Source organism: Bacillus rossius, chromosome 10, assembly GCF_032445375.1.
Source record: "Bacillus rossius redtenbacheri isolate Brsri chromosome 10, Brsri_v3, whole genome shotgun sequence".
NCBI lineage: Eukaryota > Metazoa > Arthropoda > Insecta > Phasmatodea > Bacillidae > Bacillus > Bacillus rossius.
In genome coordinates this window covers 32,470,329-32,490,211 of record NC_086337.1, presented here as the reverse complement: position 1 = coordinate 32,490,211, position 19,883 = coordinate 32,470,329, and the positions used below count along the sequence as shown (strand labels likewise).

The window sequence follows — 19,883 nt, the reverse complement described above, 5'->3', positions numbered from 1 at the left end:
GTGTATATTATTAGTACCCAATTATTTTTTATTGTTTTTGATTAAATTCAAAATTTAAATAATTTATCTTAAACCCATATTCACCCCTTTTTCACACCTAATGGCTGGAATTTTGCAAAATTGTTAATGGTATTTTATGTGTGTTTATTGTTAGTAGACAAAATATTTTATTATGCTTAGTAATAATTTAATTTGGAGGTATGATTATTAATCAAAATATACTTACTATTGTTTCATTTACTACAAATTGAATTTCGCAAAAATAATTTTTTTTTAGTTGTTTTCTTATGTTTATTATGTATATTATGTATTATTATGTATATTTATAGTTACGAGATAAAACAATAATCTCAAAAACATACATCTTTTTCACCCCTTAGGAGTTGATTTTCTTAAAAAAACATAAATTGTTGTAAGTTGTATGTTTATTAATGGTACGCAAAGTCATTCATTACATTTAACTAAATTCTGAGCTATAATTATTAATTTTTAAACATACTTACCCCTTTTTCACCCATTTGTGGTTAAATTTTGCAATATATATAAAAATTTAATGGGAAGTTTTGAATGGTCATTATGGTACACAAAATCATTCCTTATGCTTAATTCAATTTGGAGATATAATTATTAATTTATAATATATACCTACTCCTTTTTCACCCCTTATGGGTTGAAATTCGCAAAATATAAATATTGTGGTGGGTAGTTTTTAATGTTATTTATTGTTACCCATTATGTTTTCTTAAGCTTGATTAGTTTCAGAGATATAATTATGGTTAAACCATATTTACCCCTTTTCACCCCCTTAGGGGTGGAATTCTGTATTTGGACATAGCTTAGTTTCTAAGTTAGCTTAAGAGCTTTCTTTTAAAAAAAAACTTCATCAAAATCAGTCCAGTAGTTTTCGATTGATGCTCGAACAAACAGAGAATCTGAAAAACAGGCAAAAATTTTAAAAATTATATTTTTGAGTTCTCAATAATATAAATAGCCATTTGCAATAGTTTTTTTTTCATAATTTCATTTAGTGTACAGACTTTTTACTTCAAACAGGTTTATTATTAGTATAGATAAGGGAAAGTTGCTTCTCGTATAGCCTGCTAGGAGTGCTGACAGATAGACTAAAACTTTGCACTCGTCATCAAAATCCATCATGTAGTTTAGAAGAAGTAAGCGAACAGATAGTTAGATGCAGGTAGCAGCTTTGTTTTATACTAATTAAATATTTTACACCGTATATTTAAAAAATGATGGTGTTATATAAAAAGTTTTAAGAAAATTTTTATAAAAGGGTTGCATAAGTTATGAAATTTGTTCACCGGTAATGTTACCCATAAAAAACTATCATTTATAAATGGTGTTGCGAGCAGTGCGGGCCTCCCATGTGTGCAGTAACGGATCCAGAGGGGGGGCTAAGGGGCTCAAGCCCCCTCCAAAAGCATCTGGGTCCACTATTGTTTTAGTGTTTGCCTTGATAAAGCCTAGCCTCAGCTGGGTCAAGCCCATCCCAAACCAAAATCATGGATCCGCCACTGCATGTGTGTGCAGGTCTCCTCCATGCCGTACTCGGCGAGGCAGGCCCTCGGGTTCCTGGTGAGGACGTACCGCGCCGAGGGGCTGCTCAGCCTGTGGCGGGGCAACTCCGCCACCATGGCCCGCATCGTGCCGTACGCGGGCATCCAGTTCATGTCCCACGAGCAGTGGAAGAGGGCGCTCGGGGTCGACGTGGGCAAGGACGCCAAGTGAGTCTTTCCTCCCTCGTGTAACACGAAACCTCGTTCAGTGAAGGCACGTTCGGGGCCACGGTCATGCCGGATTAGTAGAGACATGTAAAATTCGCGATCTAAAATCCCTAAAGGATAGACTCCATGATCCTATATGCACTCGTGCAAATTACATCTGCTGATTGGTTACCGACTCGTAACACCTGTTGACTGGAATGATCGTGATTCGCTGATTCTTCTGTTAAAGATTTTTCATTGGCCCAGAGTCCTTCAGATAAACTGTGGCCCAATCACTGAAGCAAAATAATGTCAAAAGTATTTGGACTCTATCCTATCGCGAAATGAACCTGCGAATTTTACAGGTCTCTACGGATTAGCGATGTAGCTGAATTAATGGGAATACTGAAGACGAATTAATACAGTGTTATATCGCATAATCGTCGCACGCACGTAATCGTCGCACACACGTAATCGTTGCAACCATATTTTAGGCTGTCAAAATTGGGATAAAAAAACTTCTCGCGTAAACGTTGCTTGACGTTTTTGGTCCCGCTAGTAGATGCCAAGCGCTTTGTGTAGGTATCTTTTCCGTATAAAACGATGTATTTTAAAGTATAAATCTAATATTTATTCGTTCATTACCACTTACTTAATAAATTAACGGAAAAATACGAAGTTGTTTGACATGTAAATTTTCTTATAAAGACGTTTTTAAACGTTATTTACTTTATCTGATCGTCTGCGTCGCTGTGGTGTAGGTATAATTTAAATTTTAATTTCGGTCATTACCACTTATTTATTTAATTAATGGAAATACAAAGTTGTCAGACGTTTAAATTTTTTTTAAAGACGTTTTTAAACGGTATTTCCTTTATCTGATTGTCTGCGTTACCGCGGCGTACCGCTTATAAAAATGTAGCCAGCGCATCATTCATGTTTGGTTATGTTGCTTCCCGTGTAGAGCGCGCGCATGTAATCGAATATCGATATCTCGCCGATTGGATGCAACATGCGCTCTCTGTCAGGTGCCGAGTTAACTACATTTGATAGCCCGCATTCTTTTGTGGCAAGTGTGTACTACAACACGTTAGTTCACGTCAGATTCAAGTGGCTTGCGTTCGCGTTAGAGTTTTGGTTTTTCTATTTAAAGTTGAAGAAAGGTTTTTGTTTAAGGAATTATTAATATAGATTGTTTGGCGTGCTCGTGTATAGGCCTACTCCACCTTTTTTTAAATAAATGTACTTTCCATGAATGGGTTTTGTTTTTATGAATAACTTTACCTAACAAAAAATTTTTTTTCCCCGCATAATCGTCGCACCCCTACTTTTCAAACTTGATTTTAGAATAAAATGTGCAACGATTATACGAGAAAACACGGTATGCGGGGCAATTGTAAATTTTTAAAACAAGTTGTATGTAGTAAGCTGCTCTATACAAAGAAAAAATACAGATGAACGTTGGTCTTCTTCAAAAAATCATTTTGGAATTGTGCCTGTGAAATGTGAACTTGCAAGCTGCTCGAAAACAGAAAATTAATCTAGCCTTTTTTAACATATGAATTTCACTTATAAGATACAGGGAAAGGTGTTTATCCGGCACATTCGGAACCACAGCCATGCTGTATTCTGTATTAGTGATTTTGCAGGATTGTCAAACATCAATATAGTTTTAACGGGATAACCAAATGTAAAAATTTTACACTGTATTGAAATGAAAACCAACAGTAACAATAAACTGTGAGCAAACTAAAAATGCAGATGACTGAGTAATGTAACCTGGCAGCCAAAGTCAACCTCCAGAATCAACCTGAAAAAAATCTGAACCTGAGCAACTCGATTGGTGCCAGATTACAGAATCAGGGTGTCCACATTGTGGAAAGTCAGGGATGTTCGTATCAGTCAGGGAAAGTCAGGGTAAATGACATAATAGTCAGGGAAAGTCAGGGTAATTGAGGTAAAAGTTAGGGAAGTTGGGATCAGTCAGGGAAAGTCAGGGAATTAATATTAAATTCTGTAAAAGTCATGTAAATTCCCCAGTGGTAGTAATTTGAGGGGAAAATTTGATGCGCTCGTCTGCATTCACCCAAAATATGAAAGCATTCCCCCCCTCCCCCCTTCAAATAGTTGGTTCATAGTCATAAACACTATAAAATGGCATATGCAAAATTTTGTTTGAACTAGACCAACTATGGGAATGTTGGAGGTTGTATTTTTTTTTAATTTCTTTCAGATAAATAATTATTAAAAAAATTTGTCAGGAAATTTTTGTCATATATGTTATGAGAAGTCAGGGAAAAGTCGGCAAAATCTTATTACATTACTTGTGTGGACATCCGGAAAATGTACCAAACCATAGAATGCCAAGTAAAAAAACTTTTCACTGTGGTCGACAATGTGAGGCGTACAGGTTTTTTGGTTGCGCGAGCAGGCGTGGAGCGTGTCAGCTACAGCTCTGAGGAGAATCGTGATCTCGTGGGGTTGCAGAACCGACCCCCGGCTGAGGTTCCTCGCCGGCTCGCTGGCCGGCGTGACTTCGCAGTCCCTCACGTACCCCCTCGACCTCGTCCGAGCCCGCATGGCTATCACGCACAAAGAGCAGTACAGCACGTTGAAACAGGTAACACCTGCACCCAGTTTGCAATAGTTTTAGTTGTTCTGTCACCATCGCTGGCACCTCGGTGCATGTGGAGGAAGTATTGTGATTCCCCCACTCCCCATCCACCTTCCCCTCAAGTGGTTTTCTAAAATTAGCAAATGCTTAGATGGTTACTTACAATAGACTACATCAAATTTTTTTTTTCTCATTCATTCTGTTTGTAATATAAGAAGGTGGACTATCCACATCAAAAAAAAATTCTTAGTGTAGAGAATTATCACTACAGGTAACTTTTAGTATCACCTTCAGTCAACATTAGGAATGATTTCATGCCCTGCATCCACCATGTGTTATTATTTTTATTTTTTTTGCAGGTGTTTGTGAAGACGTGGGTGGAAGAAGGGCCCAGAGGTTTTTACAGAGGCTACATACCTACCGTGTTAGGCATAATCCCTTATGCTGGCTTCAGTTTCTTCACGTACGATACACTCAAGAAACTGCACAGAGGTGAGTGATTGGAGCTGCCACAAAACTGTGACATTTGCAAATAGCACAGCACTTCTGAAAATATGAAAGCAACAGAAACTATTAATGAAATCATAACAAATAGAGTACACAGTGCAACCTTTATAGGTTTTGTTGTGGATAGTTTTTCCAAACCTACAAGTTATTTTACTTGGTCTTTCAAATGTTTTCTGCAATCATCATCCGAAAGCACGGCACCTGAAATACTTTAAGTGGTGATTCTAATATAGGTTAAAGTAGAGAAAATTTCTTGTGAAAAGTGAGTGGATGCTGAAAAACCTGTAGGTTTCTTGCTTGAACCCTGATCTGTGGTTCAGTATTTTTGTTTTGGTTTTCAATTATTAGGTTGTCAATATTTTAATCTAGTGCAGCAGTTTCCAATTTTTTTTTTCGGCCAGGGAACCCTATTATTGACTTTCCTTTTGGCGGATCCCTAACTTCTTCAAAGAAAGTTATTTGACAATATTGTGCCTGCTTTATGTGACATTGTCCTGACTCATGGAACCCCTGTGACCCTGCCACGTAGCCCCAGGGTTCCGCGGAATACCTTTTTGGGAACCGCTGATCAAGTGTACATTGTCCAAGAGACAATAAATGCATTTACAAGGTTGTAAATACCAATTATTCAAAAAAAAAAGTCATGGAATTTGTGTTTAGTAATCCACATATTATTCATGAAAGAATTTTAGTAGTAATCTATAAAATGTAAAATACAAAAAAAAACTTTTTGAATCTAAAGAAACCAAATATTAGGTAATATAATTTCACCTATTAAATGTGAAAGCAGAGGAGCAGTAGCTATATTATATGATCCCTGTAAAAAAAAATGAAATGAAAATCCAGGTATAAAATTAATGAATTTTTTTTATAATAAATAAACTACAACTACATACCTAATTGTTCATAAACAATATTAGCGAAACATAATAAATCAGATGGATCTTATACACACATGTATACATACATAAATACACACACACACACGTGCACACGCACAAACGTAAGCCTTTCCATACCTGATCATGCTCTCTTTCTCTCTTTTTTCTCTTTCTCTATATATTTTTTGCATGACAAAAACTAGCTGTTTTAATATCACTCTAATATAATTTTTTTTTACAAGAAGCTACATATAGTTGGGGTGTACCCATGTAATTCATTCATTTCAAAGTTTTTCTGGTTAGTTAATGATCTAACATTTTAAATACTGTGAAAAAATTATTAACTGGCTCTACTGTTTTTGCAGATAAGGCTTCATCACAATTTGAATGAATATACTTTTGATTCTTGGACACCCGTAGTGTTAAGGTCTAGTCAGAACACTCACATCCCCTCTCGATGATCGAGATTCGATTCCCGGCTGTAATAAACCTTACATTTTTCAAGAAAGTAAGTGGCGGAGTTGCTTTGGGCCAATTGATTTTTCTACTCCCATTTTCCCCAATCATTAATTCTGTCTGTGCTCTATCAGTGCTCCAATTCTCATCTCATCACCCCTAATAATATCTAGTGACCCTAATGCCAACAAGACGTTTAGTCGTAAATCATTCATTAGTGTTTGATCAAATACCATTTTTTAGCATCTGAATCTCTAATTGAAAACTCAAAGAGTACTTTAAATACAACCCTCGAATTCCAATATAGATATAGAGGACTTAAAATGAAATAATGTACAAAAAGTAAAAAAAAAAAGTTATGTATAGCATTACAACATATTACCCTTTAAATATTTAATTCATTAACTTTTTCACTAAACTAATATTCCTGAATTTTTACATATAATTTTACAGTAAAGCCCTGTTAAGAAAATCCCACTTTAAAAAAATTCCTGCTTAATACTGTTACAATTTACCGCGGTTCGTAAAGGATAGCCCAATTAAAGGTTTTATTACACTACACAGTTTTATTGATGGCCACTACTTATATCACAAATAATCTTCTAAAATGGCAAATAATCAATTGCACTTAAAAATGTTGCTTCCCCAGTCACTAAGTATCCACACAACACACACCTCGCTGGGGCGCACCTCTGGCGCAACTCTCGCCGCAGCACCCCTCGTGGATCTCCACTGCGGGACTCCGCCGCTGCCGACGCACTTGCCTTTGCCGAGGATCCGCTCGATGCCTCGCTCGGGACTTTGCCGCACCCGCGACACTATCGCCCGGAACTGAACTCTCTGCCCTGGGACCTTCGTCCAGGCACTTCGCCGCTCTATCACCCGGAAACTCCGCCGCGGGAAAACTCCCAACTCCACTCACTCACTCACTCACTCACTCACTCACTCACTCACTCACTCACTCACTCACTCCCTGCCCTGGAACCTTCGTCCAAGGACTTCGCCACTCTGCCGCACCCGCGGCACTATCGCCCCAGAAACTCCACCGCGGGAAAGCTCCCGCCTGAACTCTGACTGCACTCCACTCCCCTGAGGCCGGCGTCCTCATCTTATATATAAGCCCAGGCGCTTTCCAGAAATCACGAGCGCGGCTGGGGCCAGTCGCTTTCCAGAAATCACGAGCGCGGCTGGGGCCAGTCGCGTCATTCCGCGCCGACCCGACGGCAGAAATCTCTCGAAACACGTGTCGGCGGCTCGCGTAACTCCGCAGCTGTCAAACTAACAGCGCCGCGCGGGGAGCTGAGGGCTGGAGGGAGGGGAAGCGGCGACCCAGGTGCGCGCGGAACGTCTCATGTTGCACGGCCACGTGATGTCAGCCAGCTGTGCACCTACACATGTCACGGTGTTGCAAAACATTCTTATTCATGATCTATAAGTTCATAACATCTTTTCCCCTTTTAGTAAATATATTCTTTAGAAAATTCTAAACAATTTTTTTACTGTATTTACTTTATTACATAGTAAAAAATGTAAAACCACAAATAAGCCTAAGAAAGTTTTGGAATGTACGTTTCCTTTAGTATTTTTCTTGAAATAGTGTGGTTCAAAAATGAAATCTTTCAAAAACTGGAGGTGCAATGGTGATAAGAGGGTTTGATGATTCGACCGGCCGAACCCTGTCATTCATCCGCTCCCAGGAGTTTGCACGTGGTTATTGCAGAGCACATGGGCAAGCCCTCCCCAAACCCGCTGGAGAGCATGTTGTTTGGCGCGACGGCGGGCGTGGTGGGCCAGTCGTCGTCCTACCCTCTGGACATAGTGAGGAGGCGCATGCAGACCTCCTCCCTCACGGGCAACCTGTACACCACCACCGCCGGCACCGTCAGGAAGATATACGTGTGAGCATTCGTCTCGCTCTGCAGTCTCCTTCCTTCCTTCTCTTTCTTTCCTTCCATCCTTCTTTGGTTCTTTATTTCCTCCCTTTTTTCTTTGCTTACTGCCTTTCTTTCATTCTTTCTTCCTTATTTTTTTCTTACCTTCCTTCCACTTTTTTCTTTCCTTACTTTCTCTCCTTTTTCCCTTTATATCCATCTTTCTTTATTTTATCCTTCATTCTCTTTCTTACCTTCTTTCTTTCCTTCCTTCTCTTTCTTTGCTTCTTTTTTATTTCTTTCCATCCTTCTTTTGTTCTTTATTTCCTCCTTTTTTCTTTCTTGTCATTTTTCTTTGCTTACTGCCTTTCTTTCATTCTTTTTTCCTTACCTTCCTTCCTTTCCTTTTTTCCCTTTCTTTCCATCTTTCTTTATTTTTTTCCTTCTTTCCTTTCTTTCCTATGAATCTATTTTTATGTGCTGTATTCTTGTGTGTGTGTACATTTGATATTATTGTGCATGAGTGATTGATGCAGCGTTCCCCATGTCACCTGCATCATTACGTTGCCAATCTGCTCTAATGACAAAATTGTTTAAGGTAGTAAGTCTGTACATTGCATGCATTTACACAAAAGTATATTTAAATGGATGTTTTCATTACTTGGAACTACAATACATATACAATTACCAAATTTTTTTATCTGTTCGTATATTTCTCGTCATGGTTCCGGCCTCACTCAACTACTACTAAATGGATTTATATGAAACTTTTATGTTAGTAAGCTCTTTAGACAATTTAAAAGCTAGGCAGTTTGTCATGATATTCCAACCCAAACGGAGTGAAAATGGGCAAGTGAAGTTCTACATTAAAAAATCATAATTCAAAACTAAATACAGTTAAAATTAAAAATTAAGATATTGAATACTATCTGTAATCAAACATAAATCTTCAACTCCTATTCACCATTTTTCAAAATTCTGCCCCTACAACTTTCATAGTAATATGGAAATATTAAGGTAGTTTCTTTGCCAAAAATAATATTTTCGAAGAAAATCAAGGAGGCAAGGAACTGAGTTCAATTAACATACATAAAGTTTTATGTATTGGGATTTTTTTCATTTTTCAAAATTCAAGTGAAAAGTGGGTGTGACTGGGGTTACTGGTGTATAATGAACAGGAAAACTGGGAATTTGAAGGGATTTTTCTGCCTGGGAAAAACTGTTCATGATTTTATTTGAATATCAAGAATTTTTTGTGTAAATAATATGAAATCAAAGGAGCATACATCAAAACATCAAAGCAGTATGTTAGATGAAAGAACAGTGTTCACAGAAGCCTATAAAATTATGGACTTGGAACTGCTTTGTGAGATGAGACTACTACTCTAATGTAGAACACAAATGTTCACCTCTAGTGGTGTTTGTTATTGGTGCTGACTTCTGAGTCTCTCTCTCTCTCGACTTTGTTCCAATCATTGACTCCAATTTTCCATGTTCTTTTGGTGTCCACGTGTGTCTTGTGTTTCTTCAGGGAGGAAGGAATCCTCAAAGGTCTGTTCAAAGGCCTGAGCATGAATTGGGTCAAAGGACCTGTTGCTGTGGGCATCAGTTTCACGACCTACGACCACACTCGGGACTTCCTGCGGAAGATATTGCCGCGTCTGCACGGGAGCGTCACTCCCTGGTGAGTGGTTCTGTTAGTATTCACACAGTTGACTGGTGTACTGTACCTTCCTATAGTGTGTCACCCTCTTAGGCTGCAGTGCAGATTAAATAATGCTCACTTTTGCCAGATTAATACTACCCAGCTTGTTAACAATAAAAATGTTATTTTGCATACCATCGTTTAATATAATAAGTTTTAATATTATTAAAAAAAAAAAATTGTTTGTTGATTTTTCTAAAACCTTGAAATATTACCTATTTACAGTATATTTACTGCTCAGAAGAAACAGATAATTCAATGCTAAACATCAATTATTATTTTACAAAAGAAACTATTTGTAGCAGTTGGTCACTATCGCATACCTGCTAACTTGGCAAGAACTCCATCAGCAAGATTTGAAGAAATAATAAATTTTTACGTAAATCATACACAATGTTCAATAATGGTTAGTAAAACATGAACCACAAATAAAGTAACCCTAAACACATCAATAGTTTAATGGATGCATACCTGTAAAAAAATCTACTTAATACTTAAAGCACTAATTAAAGTACATATTAAAAAAAAACCAAAGAAAAAAGAGCCTAATTGATTCAAATATAGGTGAACTTACCAACAGATACGATCCATTTCATTAGATTTTAATTAGTATTTTTTTTTTATAAATCACATGCATGTACACAAGTTCAAAATAATGTGGCCTATTTTGTTTAAATCTATGGTAATATTCTTACGTCTCTGCTTTTCCATAAATAAAATAATTTAGAAAATACTTTTTTGAGCACTAAAGATGTTCCTCTGTTTATCCTGAAAACACTGTTTCTAAATTCATACTGGTTTCTCAAAAATAGCAGTTTATAGGTTACAGATGCCATTTCTTTGAATATAGCAGCAGTTTTTGTGCGCCTGCAACTATACTATTTGCTGTCTGAAGTCTGGAACGTTTTCTGGAACAAATTTCCAGTGCGATCTGCTACACTAGACAAACTGTTATGTTCAATTGAAAAACTGGTGAAATAGCATTCCGCTTGAATCACATCCGTGATAAGAAAAAGTACACAACAGTACAGTGGCTTTGCAATGCTGCGCCCACCACGCTCATTTGTTTTCTGGTTGTGCTGATGTCTAAGTTGTAAATATTTGATGTTGCCAAGCATTTGGGGCACCCAGGTGCTGCATTTATGGTAGTCCATCATGGGGGATACTGACGACCAATGTATACAAAATACTTAATTTATCTACGAGCTCATGACGTGCTGTGCACAAACATACGCACATTAGTTTAAATATTGTTCCGGTTTCTTGGGCCCAGTCATTTCTGTACAAGATTTTGTGACAGCAAAATTTTTCGATGTTTTCAAAACCGTGTAATAAAATTCATTTGGAGGTAGATGGAGGATGCAGATGATATAACAATTAGATATTCATTTTTTAGTTGGTATAGTTGGGTTTTATAATTTTTATATTGACCCTTAGCTATAATTTTACCAACATTAATTCTGTTTATTTGTGTGAACTTGCTTCCAATGTTATCAAATTGTATCTCATACATGCATGTGTAATATTTATGGTCGTAAATAGAAAATACATATTTGATTAAAACTTTTATTTATTTTATTTTGATAAAAATTTAATTACAGCTGATTGATTATTTATATTACAGGTATAGTTACACAAGATTTTATGGTGAATAGTGATATAACCAAACACTTAAATTAACATCATTTCGACTTTCATGCATGACTGTATGTACACTTCATATTGTTACAGACACGACATCATACCATCCATCTCTTGCAAGATGTTGCACCAACACTTTGGAATAGCTTGCTGCGTGTTAAGGACGCTTTGAAAGCATTGTTGAAAAAAAATTTCCACACTAACCAAAGTACTTAAATGCAGTTGCCCTCAAAGTAACAAGTGTAACAATGCAATAATGTAGTCAGTTATTGTTTCATTTTGGCTCTCTTGCTGTGTGCTACAGGCCTAATTTTCATTTTGGCCATTGAGGTTGTGTGGAACGTAAATACTCTTACATGGTGGAATATAACTGAAACATATGAATTGAAAATGTGTCGATAAATGTTCTGATGCGCAAGTGCTAACTTTCTCACACACTTACACATGTACACACTTGTTAGACTGAAGATGTTTGGTTTGTTAATGTAACTAAGTGATGAAATTGCGAATGTAGTAAATCATTACAATATTATCCTGAGCCACATATGCTGTTTGAGAAAGGTAAACATGAGAGACCTATTGAGTTTCGTGATGAGCAGTAGTTAAGGCTGTTAGGCCCAAATTTATTTATAGCATATTATTTTGTTTTTATGTTGGCCTTATACATACAAGATTCTGTGCAAAACTGATTTGCGCTATAACTTATAGTTTTCTCATAACTGGCACTCAAAGTTAAAAAAGATGGCATTTCTTGTAGAGATTATTTCAGTAGCCGTTCAATGTAATTTATGAAATTTTGGTAATTTGCGAGTTCATTATGCATACTATTGAGTGATGTATTTAAAATTTTTTTTTAAAAAATAATTTATTCGTGTACTTGAGCCAGAAAATGAGAAAATTTAAGTTGTTTCTAGATCCAAAAATATTTGTTTAAAATATATAAAAATACCATTACGAAATACTAATCTCAATATACTTTCATCTAAAATAACAAAAAATGTGACTTTCACTATATGAAAGCTGTGAGTCTCTACGAAAGAAATGTAACCCCTGGAATTCCAAAATATATTGAATGCAACCCGCAACACTAGTGGTGCCGCGTTGTCTCGCTCGTCTTTTCCCTCTTCTCGGAAAGAGCACGCGGACTTGGCCCGGTGTTGCCAGGTACCTGTCCCATCTCTGAGTATCCTCTCTACCTGCTGCTAGACCGGCTGGCTTTCTTCCTTCCCCACGGCAGTGTTAAACGAGTTTACAGGTGTAGTGGTCAGTGGTTTATAGCTTGCGGTTTAATATGTCAAATGTATTAGTGTAGTTAAAATAATTTTGGGGGATAATTGATTTCATAAATAATTATTTCATACGAAAGTTATAAATAGTAATTAAAAGTTAAACAATAAAAAAGTTATTTAATAGTGTACATAGTACAGATTTTTTAAAAAAAGTATACCCCTGTTTTTGCTACAACCCCTTTTAGCAATATTTGATTTTATCAAAAAATGTTTCAGCCAAATTTTTGGATAATAATTATAATTTTTGCAAACAATTTTATTGGTTTTCATAGCGTATCTACTAATGAAGTTATGAATATTTTTTCCTATAACCCTAATTCTTTTTCACACCTTGCAGTTATGGTTGTATTAGAAATGTATATAGTAAAAAAAATATTTTTGGTATTACTGCTACGTGTTATCATATGTTAAAACAGATGCGTTATTTATTATATTATGGGAGTAACTGCGATTTTTTTTTCAAAAAATATTCCCCATTTCTAACCAGTTAGTCAAATTTTGCCTGTAACTAACTCGACCGAGATTTTCCATTACTATATTTTATATATGTTAGGAAGTAATTTGTGCAAAAATACGGTAGTTATTGTTTGTATATGAGTATATATATATGTGTATATATACATGTATACACATTTTTACTTGATGATGGTTATGTTATTTTTGGGATCATAAAACGATTAAAAAAATTTCCGAAAGCCGCTCCAGGAGAACGGCTGCAATAAGTAGGTAGCTTTTTTTTAAATGTAGGCTATACCCAAAACTGGCAATTATTACAAATGTGTAGGTGTGATAATGTAAAATGTTATAAATAACGATATGGGTTCTTAAAATGATTCTTGTTTAATCAGAATTCCAATGAAAAATAATATCTCCTGAAATTCGTAATGTGTTGAGAGATTTGGCAACAGCGCGCTCCATGTAAGTCGTGTACTGCAATCTAAGAGTGGGACGGAATTAAGTATGTGAGTATACTGAAGCCTTTGCCAGTTTCATTTACTGCATCAGCGTTTTCCATTTTCACACAATAATGTATTTTTCTAGGTTATTGAGTGAAAAAATGTGTTATTAGCTTATAGGTGTTCGGGGTGTGTCCAGATTACTGCGAAACAATAACATATGTAACTTAAATGTAGGCGTGTTTAAGGTGTAACGACCTAAAATAAATTCGCAACATTTTTTTGTCTCCTAATTCATTATAGACGTAGCCTATGCTTTCCATAGGAGTCACACACAATGTTGGTTATTTGTAAATGTTGTGAATCAGTTGCATACTTGTCGGGCATTAACAATTTCCAACCGAAATAACTTAGTATAATTTGAATTTAATTAATGAATTTCTACACAGCATGCCAAATTCATAAAAATCCTTAATTTTCTATTCATGTTTGCTCAATTTACAGCAGCTAAATTTAGAAATATTTTATCGTAGGACTTACTATTATATAAAAAATTACAGTTAGTGTGTCTTTTTTAATTATATAATCGAATAATAGGCTATTGTGTGAATTGTTCCTGTGTTTATGAAATTGTATCTAAAAGGATGAATGTACATAAATATGTGTACATGTGTATACATGTTAAGGCGCACTTAATTACATTTGCCAATTTAGCATTATCAACAATTCTATGATAATAATGTGTTTTAATAATTAGATACATTATATTAAAAAATGTGTTTTTAATATTACATAAAAAGGTATTTTTGCCTCAGCATATTTATATCATTTGTTTGTTTCCATGAGTTTTTTCATTGTAACCATGATTTTTTTTAAATTTAACTGGAAAATAGGCAAAAACCTCGAATGGGATATGCCTCTAAGACACTGCATTGTTTATTAATTCACTTTTTTATTACTTTTAGCATGCCATATGAATTCAGAAGCGAAAGGTAACCTGCGCTAAATTTTAATACAATGAAATAATGCAATAAAACTATTTTTATTTGTTATATTTTATTACTAGTTATGGATTGCAGAGAATAATTAAATCAATTTTGAAGATGTATAATTATTTAATTTAGGTACCAATCGTTTCTCAAGGTGCTAATGCATTTTTGCCATATATATTTATAATCTAAACGCTTCATACAATTTGAAAGTATTCATATAATTTCAGATGAACATTACATTCTGCATTGTTGAAGCGTCAAACAACTACAGCTTGATATTGATTGTTAATGCATGGTAACCTCTTTTATAAAAATCGTTGTACATGGTCGTCAGACTGCTAAATAATTTGCAAAACTTATTTATTATAGTATTGTATTAAAAAACTATTTAACTTTATCTGCTTCCTAATGTATAAAAGATATATTCGTGAAGATCTAAACTTGTATTCTCAATGCTGCAGACATACTGAATAAATCAATTTTATCTGTACAATATTAGTATGATTTTTTTTTTTAGATACAATGATACGGGAAAATTGCAAAAGGTTAATGTTAATACAAAACTTATTTCACGAAGCGATTAAAAGACTTGTTTAAAAACACATTTAAAACTATATATATATTTCCGTGCCATGTTTTACCCTAGAGTCAGTTACGAATACCTGGCATTTTTAATTTCTGACTTCGTTTATTCATAAAGAAAATGGCAGTTATTTACGTAACCATTAAATAACCATACATATGTAGTAGTAAACATTATCTGGGGGATACATTTACATTACATTTTTAGACAATAACCGTAGCTTAGGCTGGTATTTATAGTCGTCCCTTGAGCAATGTCTTGAGACCATCTTGGCAAAGACAGTCTTGTTTCTCAAGATGGTGATTTCCACCTCCGTGTTTCATAGTCCCTGAATAAGATGAGCTTCATGAAGACTGCATGCTCAAGCAAACGCTTGTTTCACATACTTCCTGCTTGACGAAGAAATATCTTAAGACAGCCGAAAACACACGAGCATACACGAATCTTGCCAACTGGACTCGTTTGTCAAAAATTCTGCTACTTATCTCACAGAGAACTGAAATCTTAGAATCCGATGTTTTGAGATAAGATACCGCATATATTAGATTGATAAAATATCAGATTTAAATACACAGTAAAATGAAATATTAAAATTAAGGTAGAAAAATTTTATGCTTAGAAAGTTAACATTAAGTTTGAACGAATCTGATATTGTAAGCTACGTGTACATAGTAAAAAATCTAGAATCTTTTAAAACCCTTTTTATTATTTGAATCTTTAGCAGTAATTGTCCTTAACATTAAAATTGCTTTCAAACAAATATTTAGGACAGTGTTCAGTGTTTTTGCAATAAAATGTAATGTATTTGACTATAATGAGTTAATTTTGTGTTTTTAACACTTATTTCCACCTCTTGCAGTGAAGACTGGACGTATAAAATAAATTATTTTCAACAAAAGTTTAATTTCTTAAACTCTTATTTCCACCTCTTGCAGTGAAGATTGGGCATATATTTTCTGTTCCAGCCCCACTTGGTTATTCTTGCAGTAATGTTTCGTCTTAACAGAAATTATTTCAGAAGAACTTTTTATATATTGTTTGAAGATTTACAATAACTTGACAGAAATTTAATAGTAAATACGTTATGAATTCTTTTGTCTTTTAATAGCTGTTTTCCACCTCTTGCAGTTAATATTAGAAATATAGATTATGAAAATTTATTTGGTATTACTCTTACGAAATCTAACATCACACAAATGCAATACTGGTTTTATTAAGGGAGTTATAGAAAAATCTGAATTTTCAAAAACCTTTCCTCCAATGTATCACCTCTGTAACAGCTAAAATAGACAGTTTTCCCCCCTTATTTAAAATAGGTAATTTATTATCTCCCACTCAACCCTCGACAATGGTTTTCATGCAAATGCACATGCCATTATAAACTTAAATCTAAAGTGGAAGAAAACCATCTCATTTTTTTATTTAGGCAAACAGGCATGTAGTTAGTCCGTATGGAGTGTTCGTTTATTTATCAGTAATATATAACATTCATTTCCTTACATATTATAATTAATTTTTCTAGTTCAAGTTACTTGGCATTGTATAATTTATTCTTGTTATAAGTACAACATTTGTCACAAAGCTAAACATACCATTTTACTGAGCTATTATTTAAATATATTATAATAATTGGATACAAAAAAGAATTTTTTTATCTGTTTCTTAAAACTGTGTATTATTCACTAATATTTATTTTAATTTGTTTTATAGTGTCGAGATTTGAACCATCTCAACCAGCTCAGCAAATAACTGCTCTATCAATCGAGCTACCGATGCTGTCATAAATTTTTGATAGAGATAATAATAATATCAGTATGTGCCATTATATTTTCTTATTGTTTTTAATTGATTTTAGTCGTCATGAATATAGATTACTTATTTCTGACAGTGATTTATACATCAACATCATTAAATGCATCGTCTTCCACATTCATAGTAGGTACTCGTTCTGCTATCAGTATGTAAATAAACAGGTCTGTTTAGAACTAGAATATGTAATCAACATTCACAAACAAACCCTAGAATTATTTAAAACACATATCAAATTAATACGGCACTTCATACAGTATTTATATAAGTTTAAAAATACGAGGTTTACAAGAAGCAGCCATTTTCTTCACTGCACTCTGAACAAGCAATTGCTTGAGATATGTCTGCAGTGGTCTTGGCCAAGACGGTCTTATTTGTGTTCATAAGCAATGTCTCAGTGACTATGAAACATGCTCCTGCGATGGTGTTCTCAAGCAACAACTATGAGACAGGAAAATGCTCTCTCAGAAACAAGAAATATGGGACAACCATAAGATTGTCTTCATCAAGACTGTCTTGTTTTTGATCACTTGAGACAATCTCAAGAAACATCTATAGCACATAAACATTTAAAAACGAATGCATACAAGAATTTCTTGACGAAGGAATTGCTCAAGATATAAATATGAATACCACCCTTACACTCAGTACGTAAGTGGTGGTGAACCACATTAAAAAATTAATAAAAGGATTGGATATCACACATAAAGATCAAGTCATTATAGATTATTTATGGCGTATGTGAAAGCACACTATAACCTCTAGGGCTTTTGATAAAATTACAGCGTATTTTAATAAGCCTCTGAGGCTACCTTGTTTAAGAAATTTATTTTTTTGAAATTCAAACGACAGTTTCTAAACAAATGGAAGATGTTGTCTTTTTCAGGATATTATTTTACCCTCTTTGCGCTCTAAATAACCTATCAGCTATTAAACCTACCTTTTACCCTAAAATTATATTATTCAGTATTCAGATATTCCTAGTAGTCAAATATAAGAACAAACATTCCTCTTTCGAGGCACCTCAAAGAATAAGCATGACTTGTTCTTACAAAAACTACTCATTACAAACTGCAAATGTAGTGAGACGTCATAAGTTTTGGTTTTGCTATTTTTCTTGGTTGTTTTAACAATGGATTTGGCCCGCAGCATTAGTAACATAAATGTGTAGATCGGACAAAACTTTAACTGTCAAAATATTTGAAAATAGTTTGTTTACTAAAAAGTAGGAAAATAGTAGGCCTACACATGTAGAATATCCATAAGTTAGTTTGGGTTCAATAATGCAATGTAGCCTAACAGGAGTAATTTTGTGACCTCAAAATATTTGTGCAGTTTCTCATTCTGTGTATTTTGAGGTGCTTACTTATAAATAAATTTTAAAATTGTGTGTTAAGGCTTAGCTGAACATATTTGAAATCCCTGCTTACTATCTGATCTTGTTTTAAATCATTCTGCTCAACGGCGAAACTTACGTACTGAGACATGTCCATACACTATTGCGGAGAAATGTTAAAATATTGCAAACTTTAAAATGTTTCTGACATATTAATTATTATTACTCTTGTTCACATAGAGCAAATATACAGATTACAGGAGCAAGCAATTTAAATATTATACTTTATATAAGACGATATGACGTTATTGCACTAAACTATACTACTCCGCTCTCATTGCCAACTTGACCGGATGTTTACTAAATAAGTTTACGTTATATGCATTTATGGGCAGGAGTTATTTAAAGGGTGAATTTCAAAAATGTTAATTAATGGTCTGCCATCACAAAAACATTACTTGCCTATAACTGTGTAGCTTAAAATTTATTTTAAACCAATATTTTTAGCATGTGCATATGATTTATCGGTAGGCCTGTAAGTATATTAATCAAATTATGTAACCACTTTCTGCTGTATAATTATTTACAGAAACCTCTAAAATATATTTATTTAAAAAATACTGCTGTGGGTCTTGATTGTAACTCAAACCACTTTCAAGAGCCATGTCACCAAAAATAAATTAAAAACTTATTTGATTGAAATACTAACTAAATGCGTGGCTAAAGTATTTTGTTAGATAACATTCATTCATTATCTTTAAAAATGAGATTTGAATCGTTGGCCAATAAAATATCTTACCGAAGGCCATTTATTAAATTAACGAATCTTGACGATTTGCTCCTAATTTGCGTTCTTTAATTATTCACTTTAGCAAATTATTGCGTTTAACTATACTAAAGAGTAAAACCATTTTCTTATTGCTTAGGTACATGTTTATCACTCTTCCACAAGCTGTTGCGCTTCACACTGAAAGCCACTGTCTGGCTTGTCTAGCAGCAAAAGGAAACGCAGGTAGCTGAAGTCTTCGAACAGAAGGCAGGGATGATTGACCGCACTTCCAAGAATGCCCCTCCTGCTAGGTTTACGTTTGGCAACATGGCATCCCGCCCCTTTCATGCTACGGGACTCCGGAGATTATCTTCCATGGGAATGCCCGAGCCTAATAGAAAGAGAGGTCCCACGCAGGACAGAGACGGAGATAAGACCAACCTTTTCTACCTGAACAATACCACTAGCGCAGACACTCGGAATTCTCCAACAGTGGAGCGGGTCGGGTGCCGTTAAGCCTGCAGGAATCTACACTACCCCTTGATCTTCTGAAAGTGATTTTTTTGCACCAGTGTGTAAATAACATTTAAATAAGTTCAAATATCAGTTGAGGGGTTACCAAGAACAGAGATCACTTCACATTAGAGATGCTTGGAATGGAAATAAAACATCTTTCATCTAATTTTACAGCAATGCTAAGGATATCATACCTCTGACATACCTTCAGAACCAGTAGCTATAAAAATACATACCGATTAAATTGAAGAAGGCAGTATAAATAATGGCACAGTGTGATTGTCTCACTTGAGATTG

General features: G+C 34.8%; 1 protein-coding gene across 8 annotated transcripts in view; it reads left to right on the top strand.

Moving 5' to 3' along the window:
* Positions 1–19,883, top strand: part of LOC134535923 (mitochondrial coenzyme A transporter SLC25A42) — a 42,059-nt gene that overhangs the window by 17,453 nt on the left and 4,723 nt on the right. For 5 of the 8 annotated variants that reach the window (XM_063375310.1, XM_063375311.1, XM_063375308.1 and 2 more), the window contains 5 exons: positions 1,549–1,742; positions 4,209–4,341; positions 4,695–4,827; positions 7,900–8,077; positions 9,582–9,734. In XM_063375310.1, the coding sequence (XP_063231380.1) occupies positions 1,549–1,742; positions 4,209–4,341; positions 4,695–4,827; positions 7,900–8,077; positions 9,582–9,734 (791 nt within the window). Of the gene's footprint in view, positions 1–1,548; positions 1,743–4,208; positions 4,342–4,694; positions 4,828–7,899; positions 8,078–9,581; positions 9,735–11,486; positions 19,881–19,883 lie in introns of those variants that run through there. The other 3 variants (XM_063375312.1, XM_063375315.1, XM_063375314.1) reach the window with 1 other exon arrangement.